Consider the following 15,020-nt stretch of genomic DNA (forward strand, 5'->3'; position numbering starts at 1 on the left):
AGCAAGTAGTACATTTTTACTAGAGGGCCTCTGCTTTTGTGCTTGGCACTATGGCTTCCAGAGTTAACACAAAGGTATTAAAAATTCCACCCCCAGGTGCTGGGAACTCCATTCATGCCTCCACTCTCCTCTCCGGAGATACCAGTTAAGGCAAGCCAGGATGAGTCATTGGAACCAATTGGTGGTGCAACTGCTTCTAACACTTCAGCCCCTGTATATGTGACTGAAAATGCAATTTCCTCTGCCCTGCAGGGCCTAGGAGGAAGATTAGTAGCTTTAATCGCATCCTCCATCCAAACGGATAGGAAACTTGCTAGATCCTCTCCCGCCTCAAACCCTTTACCAAGGTAACAGTGGGCATAGGATGAGGTATTACCCCCAGGCGATCATGGGGAAAAATAAGCCATTTATTCCTATGCGGAGGAAAAAGTTGATGAACCTTTTTTTAGCCTAGCAATCTGAGAGATTGCTGGTACAACCTCTTATGGAGATGGTTCATTCCACTTTCATGCTACCTCTAACAGAGTCGGCTGAAAGTTCGGTTTCTTCTTTGGGTTCTTTAAAACCCTTACAGCCTTTTCATGCTTTTCTGGTCCATGTATTACTAGAAAGACTATTCACCAGATGGTCCCGCCTTGTGTTGGTACACATGCGTAGGACCCTTGCGAAAGGCTTCTAACTAGCTTCCCTTTTCATAGGGATCGACTATTTGAGGAGGATTTGGTCAAACACATCCAAATGATTTCTAGTGGGAAAAGTACTCTCTTGCCCAAAAGAAAGTATAAACGTCCTTCATTTAAACTGGCTTTCCCCTGCAACAGGGGCATCCGCCTCTAGGCAGTGGCGTCGGCTTCCACCGTCAGACTCTAGAGCAGGGATATGCAATTAGCGGACCTCCAGCTGTTGCAAAACTACAAGTCCCATTATGCCTCTGGGTGTCATGCTTGTGGCCGTCAGTCTTGCTATGCCTCATGGGAATGGTAGTTCTGCAAAAGCTGGAGGTCCGCTAATTGCATATCCCTGCTCTAGAGGAAAGCCTCGGGGTCAGCTGCAGGCCCAGAAATTTCAGCCCCTGTGTACATGACTGAAAATGCGTTTTCTCTTTTATTCATTGACAGACACATCTTCATCTTGACCTTTGGGTTATATTGCCACTTTAGGAGAGGTCTAGCCAGAACATGTTAAAAACAGCAAAACTGCACAGTACCGCCCAGGGGGCGGTCCTACTGGCTATAACCCCTCATACTGCATCCAGCAGCTCAGTTTTTTTTTCTGCCTAGTGCATAAGAAGGACCTGGCTCCCGGTGGGGACCATTTGTCCTGGGAATTTTTTAATTTTTCTGCATTTTTGATTCCTGTGATCTACAATCAACAGCCGGGCTGGGTGACGGGCGGGATAATATAGATTATGCTAGTGTGCCCTGCCTAGCCATCAAGCTTCAGCAGACCTTAGCTAAATGCTGGGTCAGCCAAGACATGTCCCATCTGATCCAGGGGTGGCCGGTGAGCTATATGCTCCAGGCACACATATGACCAGGCTTCTGCTGTCTGTGCCAGTGTGCCATGGATGACAGCCACCCTGTACTGCTCAGGTGATGGATCTGTCTGTGGAATGCGTCCAGCAGTCCCTGCAGGAGGGGTAAGTATGGTTCCACCTGTCTCAGCAGAATGGAGCAGCTGGGCATTCCCTGAGAGGTCAAATAGGGGGTCTCTCACTTTCCCATTCTTCTCTCCGTTCCCTTCCTTCTTCCCCATGCTATGGGCCGTTGTGTGACTGGGCACATGGGGGTGTGGTGCACATACCTGGCCGGGGGGGCTCTGGGTCCTTGCAGGGGGCTGCGCTGGTTGTTGGGGGTCCACTCTTCCTCTCCCTGTTTATTGGCCAAGGTGGGGTGTTTTGGTGTGTATGCCGTGTGGGAAGGCCGCCGCATGCTCCGCGGCCATTTTCCTGAGGCCGCGGCCATTTTTCTGTAGCCACAGACAGTTTTTTCCTTTCGCCAATTTTCTGGAAGTCTGGCAGCCATTTTCCCTAAGGTCAAGATGAAAAGGCTTTGTCCGTCAATGAATTTCAGAAAAAAGGATTTTACGGCGAGTACAAATCCTTTTTTCCTCTGCCCTACAGGGCCTATAAAATTAGCGACTTTAATCGCATCCAAAAAGATAGGAAGTGTGTTGGATCTCCCTTCCCCACCTTAGACCCCTTATCAAGGGAACAGTGGGTAGAGCATGAGGGGTTACCCCTCAGAGTAGGGACTCATGTGAGTATGCAATGTACAGGGATAAGGACAATTGTAGACACTCAGGTTGAACTGGATGGACTGGTGTCTTTATTCAACCTTACTACTATCAGGAATAAAGGTATACTGATTACCCCTCTACGGAGGTAACAATGGTAGATGATCATTTTTCAGCCTCTCAATCTGAGAGTTTGCAGGTACAATCTCTTACAGAGATGGTTTGTGCCTATTTCAAGCTACCTCTAGCAGAGTCAGCTGATCTGTTGCTTCTTTAGGTTCCTTAGAACCTTCACAGCCTTTTTAGGCGTTTCCTGTACATGCACAGAATAGCAAGCTTTGGGGTTTTATTCAACAGACCCGTTCTAGATCTAAAGAATTGAAATCAGTTCCTGAAAATCTGTTCCTTTCAATGGAGTCGATCAGGTCAGTAGTTTCTATCCAACAAGGAGGAGAACTTCCGCTGTCTATCGACATTAGGGATGCATATCTGCATGTCCCTACATTTCTTGCACGCCAAAGGTCTTTGCGGCTCGAAGTAGAACAGCACTTCAGTTTGTAGCCTTGCCCTTCAGGCCAGCTACAGCCCCCCGAGTTTTCACTAAAGTGCTAGCCCCACCTCTAGCCAGATAAAGGGCACAGGGCATAACAGTCTTGGCGTACTTAGACGATATATTGCTAATAGACCAATCAATAGCTTGTTTGGAGCAAAGTGTATGCATTACAACCAATTACCTGAAAAATCTGGGTTGGATTTTCAACCTAGAGGAATCTTCCTCAATACCACTAAATAAGCTAGAGTATTTGGGTCTGATCATAGAGGCAGCCCAGAAAAAGTGTTCTTGTCTCAGGCAACAGTCAACTCCATACGAGAGCTGGTGCGGATGGTCAGGTCGAAAGGAAATTTGCCTTTGAATAAGTTGGTTAGGATAGATGGTGACTTCATTCGAAGCAGTCCCCTATGCCCAGTTCCATTTGAGACTGTTGCAAAACAGTATGTCTGCTTGGAACAAAACAATCCAAGCTTTGGACTTGCCAATGCAGCTGTCCCCAAGGGTGTCCTAAAGCCTCAGTTGGTGGTTACTAACCCAGAATCTGCTGAAAGGAAAATCCTTCAGACCAATTATCTGGAAAGTAGTGTAATGACAGATGCCAGCCTTTCAGGCTGTGGAGCAGTACTAGAGAAGACGACTGTCCAGGGACAGTGGTCAAGAACCGAATGAACCTTTCCCTTCAACATCCTAGAGATTCGGGCTGTGTTTCTAGCTCTGAAGGCATGGACTTCCAGGTTAAGGGATTGTCCTGTCAGGATCCAATCCGACAATGCCACAGCCGGTGGCGTATATCAATCACCAAGGGGGCACCAAGAGTCTCTCAGCGCAGAGAGAGGTGAACCATATTTTGCTTGCAGAATCAAGCTGGAAAGAAATCCAGTAATTTTGGTAACACCAGAATGGTCCAGAAGGTGTTGGTATACAGAAATAATAAAGATGGCAGTGGGGTATCCTTGGTCCCTTCCACTAAGGCCAGACCGGCACTCACAGGGGCCGATATTCCATCCTACTTTACGAACGCTAAATTTCACGGCCTGGCTATTGAAACCCACATTCTGAAAAAACGTGGGCTTTCCATATCATTTATTTCTACTTTGATTAATGCAAGGAAGCCAGCTTCCAGAGCTATATATTATAGTCTGGAGGGCTTATGTTTCCTGGTGTGAATCCAAGGGTTGGCACCCTAGGAGATATATCATAGGCTGAATGCTTGCCTTTCTACAATTCGGCGTAGAGATGAAATTGGCCTTGAGTACTATAAAGGGCCAAGTCCCAGCCTTATCTATCTTATTTCAAAGATGGCTTGCTACACATTCTTTCGTCTGGGTTTTATGCAAGGGGTGATGCGGATTAATCCAGCTAAATCACTTTTGAGCCCTTGGGAATTAAACTTAGTTTTGTCAGTGTTACAAAAACAGTCATTTGAACTGATGCAGCATATTCCCTTAGTCCTGACAAGGAAGTTGGTGTTCTTGGTTGCCATGTCCTCAGCAAGGAGGGATTCGTAATTTGCTGCTCTTTCGTGTAAAGAGCCATATTTGATTATTCATGAGGACAGAGTGGTGTTACGCCCTCGTCCAGACTTTTTACCAAAAGTGGTTTCAGGTTTTCACCTGAGCCAAGATAATGTGCTGCCATCGTTTTTTTCCCAAAACCATGTTCCAGGGAAGAGAAGTCACTACGTTGTCTTGTTGTGGTGAGAGCAGTGAAAATCTATTTAAAGACAACTGCTCAGATTCCTAAGACTGATGTCTTATTTATTCTGCCAGAGGGTCCTAAGAAAGCACAGGCAGCGTTAAAATCCACTGTCGTTGAGTGGATTTGTCAAGTTATAATTCAAACTTAGAATTTGAGGGGTAAGATTCCCCCTTTTCAAGTTAAGGTGCACTCTACCAGGGCGGTTAGTGTTTCTTAGGCCGTGCGTCACCAGGCCTCTGTCTCAGATCTGTAAGGCCGCAACTTGGTCTTTAGTGCATATATTCACAAAATTTTATCAGGTGGATGTAAGGATGTATGAGGATATTGCCTTCGGGCGCAGTGTGTTGCAGGCAGCAGTACAAGTCCAAGTCTGGGGTTACCCCCCTGCTGGTTCTCTCTCCCTCCCATCAAGTAGCATTGCTATGGGACATCCCATTAAGTAATTAGTTAAGGCTCTGTGTCTCATGATGTATGATTTTTTAAAAGGGTTTTTATTACAGCTTACTTGTAAAATCCTTTTCTTGGAGTAGGTCATGGGACACAGAGGTTCCACCCCTCTTTTCTGGGGTATATGTGTGCGTATATTGCTTTGCTACAAAAACGGAGTTACTCCTGGTAGCAGGAGGGGTTATATAGGGAGGCAACTTCCTGTTTGGGGTGTGCCAGTGTCCATCACCTGAAGGTGGCCCATAACCCATTAAGTAATTACTTAAGGCTCTGTGTCTCATGATGTACTCCCATAAAAGGATTTTACAAGTAAGCTGTAATAAAAATGCTATTTTTTGGATCCGCGACACCCATTTTGCTGGTGATTCTGGTTTGCTATTTTGTTGGTGGCAGTGGGTGGCCATTTTGTGGGAGACCTTGCCTTGCTATGGGATATGTCTATTTTTATGGAATTGAGAGTGGCGACCATCTTGCTTTTCCCTAACATCTTTGTACAATTTGTGATGGTCTTCAGAACTCCCTGGCACCCTGTATCTGCGGACGGCTGCACCAGTCGGCATCACTCTGTTTTTTTTTTTTTATTTTATTTTTTTTTTTTTGGGCAGGTGTTGTGCCCTCCCTTGGCCATCTTCCTCTCTGCTAGGTATTTCTGATAGTGTCCTTCTGCCTCCTTTCTTTTGGTGTCCCTTTTTTGCGGTGGATGCCTGGATGTGGCACTTCCCATGGACCTCCAGGAGCATGTTTCCCCCCTGAATCCCCTTCTGGCATTGGAAAAGAGGATTTTCATCACCAGATGATAAAATTAGATATTATAACAGGCATCGCACCTAAGTATTAAACTGCAATATAATCATTTTGGTTTAATGCTGCTTCAATTGGTCCTAGCTGGACCAGTATAGCTGTGCAATAAAAAAAAATCATAGACTTCAGCATTATTGGACTTGAACGCAAAAAGTGAAGATTTGCTATGTACCCTAAAAAAAAGTGTCTTGAATTCTCCATGGAAAACAGTGGCACACTTCATAATTGCTAGATTTAGAGTGAGATTTGATTATTTCATTAATGTTCTGCTTGCTGAAGAGCAATATGCATGGCCTGGTTCTCCTTACTTCTGTGTTATTCATTGTGAGCCTCTCCTGCAGCCTGTTAACCATTTGCTGACCACGCTATAAGCAAATGATGGCTACAGCGCGGCCGACTAGTTCTGACAGCCTCCCGTAATTAAACTTGCTGTGGAGAGTGGGCGAAGGACACTACTGATTATAGATTGAGCTACAGAGCCAATCAACTGCTCTTTACTACGTGTCCACCTGTGTCCAATCTCAGCTGATCATGGATGTAGATAAAAGCTGGTTATTGGCATTCCTTTCCTCATGTTAACCGCATGAGGAGAAGAGATACAATAACTGGCTTCTCTAAAAGGGACATGTACACTGATCCGGGTCCAGATTATCAGTGCAATCCCAACAGTGCCAACCAGTGCTGCCCATTTGTGACCACCTCATCAGTGCTGCTTATCAGTGCCCATCAATTTCCATCAGTGCTGCCTCATCAGCGCACATCAGTGAAGGAGAAAAATTACCTGTTTGCAAAATTTTATAACAAACTAAAAGGTTTTTTTTTTTCTTTTCAAAAAATGTTCAGTCTATGTTGATTTAGCAAAAAATAAAAAGGTCAGTGGTAATTAAATACCACTGAAAGCTGAAAATTGGCCTGGTCAGGAAGAAGGGAAATGTGCCCAGTAGGCAAGTGGTTAAATATATTCCCCTACCAGTTGTAAGATTACATGTTGTCAGGGTGACATGGCTGACCTGAAGAGGCAAAGCTCCATTCCTCTAACGAGATGTTTTTCTCACATAAATACTGTGCAGAACAAAGCACAGAACTGTTAGTAATGGAAAAGATCAGCTGCAGAGAGCAGCAAGTTTATGGGCTAGTCCTTAACACTCCACTTGAATTTTCTGGGCACAGCTTCAATGGTCAAGGTATGATGAATATTTCTGTAGGTAGAGTTAAATAAATCTTTCATATAAGGTGGACTTTGTGTCCCAGAGTTTTATTTTTTTATTTATTTTTTTAGTTTGAACATTACTTAAATCCTTTTTTGTTTGCAAACTTTATATAGGTTGCCCCAAATTGTTCTTGTGTGTGTGTAAAATGTTTAAAAAAACATCTGAAAAAGTGCATTTCTAAATTCTGTTTAGTTGCTATAAAATAGTTAAAACCTTTGCATAATATCATATTTTCAACATTTTGTAGACTTAGGGGTCCACTTAGGAATGTTGCATCCAAGACTTGCACTTTTTTTTTTTTAAATGGATTTGACTAGAAAAATATGTGAATTTTGCGCGCATGTATGCATACCTTATTTCGGGTATAAGCAGTGTGATTACATTGACATTGTTCATTAATGGTGTTTAAAAGGAAGCTCTTCTGTTTTGGCTTTGCATGCTATTGGATCTTCCTGTTGACATCAAGTTAAGCCACGGGAATTTCTTTTCACAACGCATTTCTTTCATCCTTTTGCACTTCTAGTGTTCCATTTTGGAGATTCTTAATCACTGGGGCGGATCAGAACAGAGAGCTAAAGATGTGGTGCACAGTTTCATGGACTTGTCTGCAGACTGTATGGTGAGACACATTTGTTACTAAACAATGGGCATACAGAAAACGTTTTCGTTTTAATGATTAAACTTGAATGCCAAAGAAGGTTTTTTTAAAGAAAGCCACTTGAGTACTTGAATCCTCTGAAAAGGTCTTTTTTGCTTTTTATAAAAAAAAGAACAAACCAGTTACTTGTGTGTTTGACGCACACAGCACTACTTGGCCCTGACCCCCCACTGTATGGGAGTGAGGCGGGGACCAGTGCCCTTGCAGACGCTCACAGAGTTAGAGATGGGGCTCAGGTAAGTATAAGGTGGGGTGAGGTGCAATATTATACTGGAATGTTTTTTAACTTAACAGATGGAGTGTTTTAAGGGAAACCTGTTCTGCCTTTAGAACTACTTTTAATGCCTCATTGTGGAACTGTTTAAACGTATGTATGTGTTCTGCTAAAGGATTTGTAATTATGTTCAGCCATTCTTGTCATTCACACAACTCTGCCACAGTATGGTGCCAGACTACTTGCTCTGGTCTGCTTACTGTACTATAAGGCTGCATTCACACCTGAGCGTTTCAAAGTTGCGCTGTTTTACTGTTTTTGCCGCGTTTGTGCTACATTTTCCCCACAATTTTGTACAAGTCACCAATATAAAAATCAGAAAAATGCCTGTAATCTGCCCCAAAGAAGCTCATGTTCTTTTTTGAGCTTAAGGAGTTTTTCATGCATTTTACTTCAGGTGAATGGAGTTTTGCTTGTTGGGAATTTTTCATGCCCCCCTTTTTTTTTTTTTCATACCCGTTTTACGAGCTGAAAACACTCAGTTATGAATGCAGCCTAAAGGTTTGTCACCTCTGGCCAAGAAAAAAATAGGTGACCTAGGAAGTAGAAGAAGCTTAAACAAAATGGCAGTCCCTTATTCGGGCTGAAAGGTACCTGATTTTTATATGATCTCTATTGCACATGCACTCAATGGCCACTTTATTAGGTAATCACATGGCAGCAACTCGGTGCATTTAGGCATCTAGATGTGATGAAGACAACTTGCTGAAGTTCAAGCTGAGTATCAGAATGGGGAAGAAAGGGAATTTAGGTCACTATGAACGTGACATGGTTGTTACCAGATGGACTAGTTTGAGTATTTTGAAAACTGCTGATCTAGTGGAATTTTCACTCACAGCCATCTCTAGGGTTTACGGAGAATAGTCAGAAAAAGAGAAAATATTCAGTGAGCAGCAATTGTGTGGACAGCAAATGCCTTGTTGATGTCAGAGGAGAATGGGCAGACAGGTTTGAGATGATAGGCAACAATAACTCAAATAACCACTCATTACAACCAAGGTTTGCAGAAAACCATCTCTGAATGCACAATACCACAAACGTTGAAGGAGATGGGCTACAACAGCAGAAGACCACACCGAGTGCCACTCCTGTCATCTTTGAACAGGAAACCGAGGCTCCAATTCACACAGCTCACCAAAATTGGACAATAGAAGATTGGAAAAACGTTGCCTGGTCTTATGAGTCTCGTTTTAAGCTGCAACATTCAGATGGTAGGGTCAGAATTTGGTGTAAAACAACTTGAAAGCATGGATCCATCTTGCCTTGTTTCAACGGTTCAGGCTGGTGGTGTGCCCCTTGCCCGCCCTGTCAGTTTAGGTGGACTGTCATGTCTTGGTAGGTTTACAGTTGTGCCATACTCTAGTTTTTTTGATGGATTGAATAAGGTATGCAAAGCTTGGGATATTTTTTTATAACCTAACTGTGCTTTAGGCTGGGTTCACACTTCCAATTAGCAATAGTGTGAACCCAGTCTTAAACTTCTCCACAACTTTATCCCTGACCTATCTGTTTTTTTCCTTGGCGTTCATGATGCTGTCTGTTCACTAAGGTTCTCTAACAAACCTCTTTGGGCTTCATATAACAGCTGTATTTATACAGAGAAAAATTACACACAGGTGGACTCTATTTACTAATTGGGTGAATTCTGAAGGCAATTGGTTCCACTAGATTTTAGTTAGGGGTATCAGAGTAAAGGGGGGGTGAGTACAAGTGCATGCCTGTCAGGGCTGGTCTCAGCCCTTCCTTCTCAAAGCTGGCCACTGGTCTATCAGCTAATTTCCAGCTCCTTTCTCTCCACTAAGGATGAGCTCTGGCGTGTTTACACAGCCCACATGCAGAGCCCGCCAGGAAGTCGGCGCTGCACTAATCGCAGGCAGTGAGACATTTTCCGATCTCTGCAGCCATGCATCGGGACAATGTCTCACTGCCTGTGATTAGCGCAGTGCCGACTTCCTGGCAGGCTCTGCACATGGGCTGTGCAAACACGCCAGAGCTCATCCTTACTCTCCACAGTGACTCACCTGTTGATATCCTGCTCGTCAGTCCTGCTTACTTAAGCTGTCCAACCCAGATGATCTCTGCCTTCGCCTTGGTCACATCTCTAGAGATGCTCTCCTGTGTTCCTGTTTAAGACTTGCTTTGCTGACATTCCCTCTGGCTCCAGATCCTACTTGCTGTTCTACTATATAGAAGGATATTGGTGGGGGGACAAGGGAGTCCCCAGATAGCAAAATAAAAGGGCAGGGTCAACCACGGCCTTTGGTACAAAAAGTTTTAATAGGCTTTATTGAAAAATAGGGTGGGGGTAAATACATACATGAAAGTTAAAGTATGTGCAAGGAAAACAATGTATCCCAATTAACACAATTTATCTCTCTACACTCAACAAACAAATAAAAATATACTGCAGCATTAATATATAAAAGTGCAGAGTGTTCCTGCAGGCTAAAGGACAAAGTCCTCATTTGTCCAGGGAAGAATGGCACCGATGTAAGTAGAAAGTTCCATTCTGGATGATGTTTTCTTGGGCGATATCCTGGCCTTTCATCGGGTCTAGATCAGCATCTGGCCTTGAGTACCCTCAAGCGACAGTGTCCTGCCCTGGATATCCTCTTCTGTCATCCTTTGGCCTCTCATTCCCAATGAAAGCCTTTTGTGCACGGAGTCACTCATTTATTTCCTGTTAGATGCTCTCTCTGGTGACACTGTGGGATCAGTCTTGTGCTGAGGGCTTTTCATAAGCCTCCCTTCAAACCTACCTGGATTATTTCTTTGGCTGAACTCTTAAGGTGTTTTTTCTTGTTGCCATCACTCCTGCTAGCCAGTATCGGGGGTGGCGGCATCATCTTGTAAGGTACCCTTACTGGTGTTAAACAAAAATGTTATCCCTAGACTGAAATGCTATGTTCAGTTTTTTTTTTTTTTATATATTTTCCAGCTTCCTTATGTACCAATATAGCGTTAATGTACTTGTATTGCAAAAATAAGGGTTTTCTATTCTCTACACCTGCTTTCCTAGCTGTTTAAACACACTGCTCGATTAGTTCTTACTTCCTGGACAGACTTTAGGTCATGACATAGGAAGGAGTTGACCAGCTGAGGGTAGATGATGCAGGGTGTGTGCTAATGAGATCAGCTGGTCAACTCCTTCCTGTGACCTAAAGTCTGAACAGGAAGTCAGGCAGAACTAATGAAGCAGTGTTTTTAAACTGCTATGAAGAGAGTTGGGTGCGCAGCTGTAGAATTAATGGAAAGCCGTTTTATTTTTGCAAAATAAGTACATTAATGCTATATTGGTACACAGGGGAGCTGGAATTTAGGAAAAAAAAGTGAACTTGACCCTAAGGCTTTTTTTCTGCCCAAGGTGGTCACCAATTTTTACCTTAATCAGGGTGATTCCCTACCATGATTAATTTCTGTTCCTAAGCACTCCTAAGAGGTCTAACTTCACTGTTGTGGTTCATCCTCTGTTTACCTGTCAGCTACAACCTTTTTTAGACTTATGGGTTCTCTGTGGCCTCCGGAAGCTCTCGCAGAGGGCATCCTGCCTTTTTGTGCGCCATTGCAAGGTAGATTCAATGGGTCATTGTTGAACATAAAAACACATAGGTCATGCTAAACAATTGTGTACACAAAACAAATGTGATGCAAATAGTTAAAATAGTGCACAAATAATGTGATATATGGATCCTGGTATCACTCTACACTGTCCATCACCATAGTGATCCTTAAAAATCAGTGTCTTCACCAATCGACAGAATTGTTCGCTTTCCAAGTTCAATTGATCCCTCGTTACATGGGATCAAATGAATTTGTGGCTTTAACCCAGCCCAGGCCTTTCTCCTGATCCAGATGGTCTCCTGCACGCGATCAATCCTTGGCACCAAAGAATTGTGATGATTTCTCAAAGAAAAGTGCTCCATATAGTGTAATGCACTTAGCGCTATCACTGGTAAATTGTGCCTTTTTAAATGTATCAACTGTTACACAAACAAAGCTCTAGAGCACGTGTTATATTGGTGAAGTCAGCGCGTTGCTCCGCCATATGCATTTCGTCATAGATGATGTCATCCAGTGACTGCAGGAAAGAAACTTGCACAGTCTATGGCCAGCCTTAGAGTTCTGTTTGCCAGTGTTTCATCACCTGAAGGTTGAAACCTATCCCAGTAGCCTATGCCTGTGTCCTATACTGTACACCAAGAAAGGTAAATCGAAAACGTTTTTTTTTTTCTACTTTCAAACGATGTAGGACATATGCACTTCATATTACTTGTGTCCCATTAAAACATATTAATCAAACTCCCAAGATCTCGTGAATAAGAAAGTGATCTCACTGAAGGCACTGGTGATGTTGACTTCCCAGAACAGCTGTGTGGCTGGTGCTATGTCATTAGTGCCTTCAGGGAAACCAGGAAGCCTATGCAAAAAGATAAGTAAAAGAAAAAAAATTGAACGAACAAATGTTAGCTGTTTTCACGTCCGCAAACTGAGCTGCATGCTAATGTGTATTTTTCTGAAAGGGGGAATGGTACACAGAATAACTCTGCCTCTACCAAGCATGTTAGCTTGGTGTGTTGAAGACTAGTAACATAGATTTTTTTTTTATTGTACATCACAAGACACAGGAAGCGTATTCTTAGCACTTTGGGATCTTCTAGTAAGGTTGGTGTTGATAGCAGCACCATATTGCCCTGTCAATTTAAAGCAATACTTCACTCTTTCTCTTTTAGTATTAGAGCAGCCTGAGCCTGCCACCCCGAGGTCCTCCTGCGGCAACCAAACAATTGCCCAAGCTTGTTAAAACCTTTCCAGCCCCCTTGTTGTTTGAATCCATCCAGTTCAGTCACTGGTCTCACCCTGTTAAACGATTTGCTTCTTTAAAACCTTTAATTCTGCAATAACCTACTGAGCAATTCATGCAAAAATGGACAGACGCTGTAATGGACCCTGTCATATTTTTGCTTAAGGAGACACTAACCATCCCTGTAAAGAATAAAACTGTGTTCAGGGATCCAGTGGTCAAAAGATTAAGAAGCTCTCTTTAAGGTCCCTTTTTCTTGCCAGGCCCCACCATACAGCCTGCAGTTACTTTCATGGCAAACTCGCTTCTGGACTAAGCACATTGTCCAAGCCCTAACTCCATGTTAACCACCACTATTCACCTCAAACTTTTACCTGTGACAATACACTATTGTGGGAAATACTTGGAGTTGGCATTACTCTTGTGTGAGCATCTTGGAGTATACGCTTTGCCAGATCTCTTAGATGAGTTCCTCTTGGTTCATATGCAGCGTAGAGCTGCACGATTCTGGCCAAAATGAGAATCCCAATTTTTTGGCTTTGAATAAAAAGATCACAATTCTCTCACGATTCTCGCAACATAAAATCTTTCAAATCATACAAAAAAAAAAAAATGGGCAAACTTTACTGGTTAGTTTAAAAAAAAAATTTATATGCAAAAACAATCCAATGTGAACTGTGATAATATAAATACCCACTTACAACGTGGACACGGATATGGGACAAAAAAAATATATATAGGTAAAATAATGAAGACCATGATCAATAATGTGCAAAAAAGCAAAATAGAAGTGAAAACGGGCTAAGTACAAATTATGCCACATTTTTTTTCATTGTATTTATGCTAGCTGTTATGTACTCTTTATTGTACTTAGCCCGTTTTCACTCCTATTTTGCATGTTATTGATCACTGGTTTTATTCTTTTACCTATATATTTATCACAGTTCACATTGGTGCGCAACACCATCACTTGATTGTTTTTGCATATATTTTTTTGGGTAGTGTTTGGCCCATACGGTAGTTGCAGCACCATTGACCATTATTTATTCATATTCCATTGGAGCGCAGGAATAACTATTCTATTTATTTGCTATCCGCCATGGTTCGAAGACTGAGAGAGGTCAATTCGGCACCTATTGGAGCAAAGCATGAATGGATTTTTAAAATGGAGGAGCCTGCTGCTTCCACCAATGCTATACTACAGGCCTAGTTTTCTTAGGAGGCTCTAAGACTAATAACCTATTCCTATGATCATGTTATTTTCAGATGTCCTTTACACTGACAGATAAACTCCTGTTAAACTATTGGCACCTGCCAAATGTTTTGCAAGCCAATATCTGTTTGAGAAGGTCTTTATTAGGAAGTTGGCTGTCCCCACAGTTGATCAGGCAGTGTCATTTTAATAAAGCACTAGCCATTCCAGTAGATGATTCACCAGTGTTTAAGGAACCCATAGATTTATGTTTGAAGAGCATTGCCATATCCTTGTTTTCACTTTTAGGCCCTGCATTTCAACTTGCCATGGCATTAATGTTTGTCAAACAAAACTCATGGCTAGGGGTCCATGTTTACTCAGACCAATTGTCTGTCTGTGGAGCTAATTGAGTCCATTCAGGCAGCCCTGCCGACTTTGTAGATGTGTTAGTGGATGTCTCCTATCTGATTTTCTTGTATGAGTCTTCTATCAGTTTACATGGGAAGATCAGGCAAGTGGAATACTTTTTACAGTGCATGTCCTTTAAGGGATGGCAGTTCTTCAAACACCCTCATCAAGGATATAAGTGGAGATGAGAGTACTTGTATACCCCAGCAGAAGAAGCCTAGCTCTCAAGCTGGAAAGAATTTACTTCTCCTCCTAAGATCAAGAAGGGTTTCTCTTTACTGCCAGGTTTCAGCCTCTAAGGAATATCTCAAACCAAGCTCTGTTTCATTGTATTTATTGGACCCCCAAACCCCCTAAACCAGCAGATAAGCCTTCTTTGTTTCAAGGGGATGGTTTGTCTTTTAGCATTCATGTACACTTGGAAAACCAGCAACATAGATGCCAGGTTATTGGAGGCGATTTCAGCTAGCTACAAACTAGAGATCCTCTTGTTGTCTACCAACATTAGTGTTGACACGTTTGATTAGTAGACCTCCATGTAACCCATGTGGTTCTTCTGGGAGCCTTTCCTACAACTACAGATATCCATGATTTTAATATCTTAAGAAATATATAGTAGTTCATTCTACAAAACCAGTCATCTACCCTGTAGGCTCAAATTGGTTAAGTACAGCCATGGGTGTGCTGGATACACTGTCCAGTGCAGCTGAGGCTGCAGAGAAATGGACAGGGGAATCTG

The 15,020-nt window shown here is 42.8% G+C and overlaps 1 protein-coding gene across 2 annotated transcripts in view; it reads left to right on the top strand.

Moving 5' to 3' along the window:
- EDC4 (enhancer of mRNA decapping 4) overlaps positions 1-15,020 on the top strand; it is a 499,346-nt gene that overhangs the window by 172,311 nt on the left and 312,015 nt on the right. For both annotated transcript variants that reach the window (XM_077456654.1, XM_077456664.1), the window contains exon 10: positions 7,469-7,564. In XM_077456654.1, the coding sequence (XP_077312780.1) occupies positions 7,469-7,564 (96 nt within the window). The remainder of the gene's footprint in view (positions 1-7,468; positions 7,565-15,020) is intronic.

This window comes from Lithobates pipiens, unplaced genomic scaffold (assembly GCF_037356315.1).
Source record: "Lithobates pipiens isolate NorthernLeopardFrog02 unplaced genomic scaffold, aLitPip1_a1.2 Scaffold_10, whole genome shotgun sequence".
Taxonomy (NCBI): Eukaryota; Metazoa; Chordata; class Amphibia; order Anura; family Ranidae; genus Lithobates; species Lithobates pipiens.